Consider the following 1,627-nt stretch of genomic DNA (forward strand, 5'->3'; position numbering starts at 1 on the left):
TATTGGAACATAAAGCTGATGCTTCGTCTGAAACAATTCCAACCACAAGAATTACGACTAATATGTTTGCAGAAAAGCTGATACCTGCCTTGGTAGAGCTTCTCCTTCAAGCTCCTGCAGTTGAAAAGTATATCCTGTTTCCCGAATTCATCCAGAACCTGAGAAGGTAAAATAAACTCTCATTGTATACCGTTTATTGATTCCGATAGGCATTGTGCGAATGGGTTGGCTCTTCTGAACTCAAAGTCTCATAACATGAGTTTCGAAGGGGAATCATCGGTTGTTTGCTTAATCTAGTCAACCCAAACCCCACTTTTCCTCTCTCATGTTCCATGTCCCTGCCCAGAATTGCTAAAATAAAATGTTCTTGAATTTCTGTAGATTGGTTTGAGTTATCAATTTCTGTAGATTGCTTTGAGTTATCATGTCTATTTTCCTTCTGCTGTGTCTGGGAGAAGTGTGTACAAAAAACTTATAGGATCATTTTTATTTTCAGGTGCATGATGACAAGACGAGACAATCCAGATGGTTCACTCTGGAAGGTAGCAGCTGAGGGCTTCAACCGTTTACTTGTTGAAGATGTGAAATTATGTTCTGTGGGTGGTGACACAGACCTAAAAATTAGCAAAACAGCTAGGATACGCATTTGGAAAGAAATAGGAGATGTTTACGATATATTCCTTGTTGGTTATTGTGGACGTGCACTTTCTTCAAATTCTCTCCCTGCTGCAGCACTCAAGGCCAATGAGACCCTTGAGATGGCCTTTTTAAACGGTCTTGGCGATATCATTCTTATGTCGACCGTTGATGCACCTCGAGAAGTGAGTAGCTTGAATTTCATGTAAATCGTTCCCTGTTATCCTAATGTCTGAGTTTTTAATGTGATGTGTCCACTTCTTGAATAAACAGGTCCTGGAGCGGCTTGTTTCAACCCTAGATCGCTGTGCATCACGTACATGCTCATTGCCTGTTGAAACTGTAGAGCTTATGCCTGCCCACTGTAGTAGATTTTCCTTGACATGCTTACAGAAATTGTTTTCCTTGAGCAGGTAATATCGTCTTGAGGGCATATTCTTGATCATAGCCTATTCCTTTAATTTTTATATTGCTTCTTCTGCAAAGACACTAGTATTTCGTACTTTGATAATGTGATAGAGCGTGCTCCTCTAAAAAATCCCTCCTCGACATTAGTTGTGTATTTTGAATCAAACACATATAACAATATGCAGACAAATCATAGAGAGAGACCTCAGGCGCATTGCCATTTCTCTGCAGAAGATTAGAAATGTCCATGAATAGTGATTTGGTACCCATTCTTACACTCATGTTTAACAAACCGATATCATTTACATTTTTAGTTTCAGCTCTGAAACCAAGGAGTGGCACTCCACAAGAGCAGAAGTGAGCAAAATCTCTATCATCACGCTAATGGCCAGATGTGAATTCATTTTGAGTAGATTTTTAATCGACGAGAATAATCTAGGTAAGGGTCACTATTTTGTTTAAATTTTAACATCTTCTTTGCTTCCCATTCGTTAATCTGTGGTTATCTTTTTGGCAGGCAACCGTCCGATCCCAACAGCTAGACTTGAAGAGATTATCTTTATCCTCCAGGAACTTGGCCACC

At 39.6% G+C, this 1,627-nt stretch overlaps 1 protein-coding gene across 1 annotated transcript in view; it reads left to right on the forward strand.

Annotated features, from left to right (window-relative positions):
• Positions 1–1,627, forward strand: part of LOC104709493 (protein MON2 homolog) — an 18,891-nt gene that overhangs the window by 15,289 nt on the left and 1,975 nt on the right. The window contains 3 exon segments of the mRNA XM_019228737.1: positions 497–821; positions 910–1,049; positions 1,359–1,483. Of these exon segments, the coding sequence (XP_019084282.1) occupies positions 497–821; positions 910–1,049; positions 1,359–1,483 (590 nt within the window).

The sequence above is a fragment of the Camelina sativa genome, chromosome 8 (genome assembly GCF_000633955.1).
Source record: "Camelina sativa cultivar DH55 chromosome 8, Cs, whole genome shotgun sequence".
Classification (NCBI taxonomy): Eukaryota; Viridiplantae; Streptophyta; class Magnoliopsida; order Brassicales; family Brassicaceae; genus Camelina; species Camelina sativa.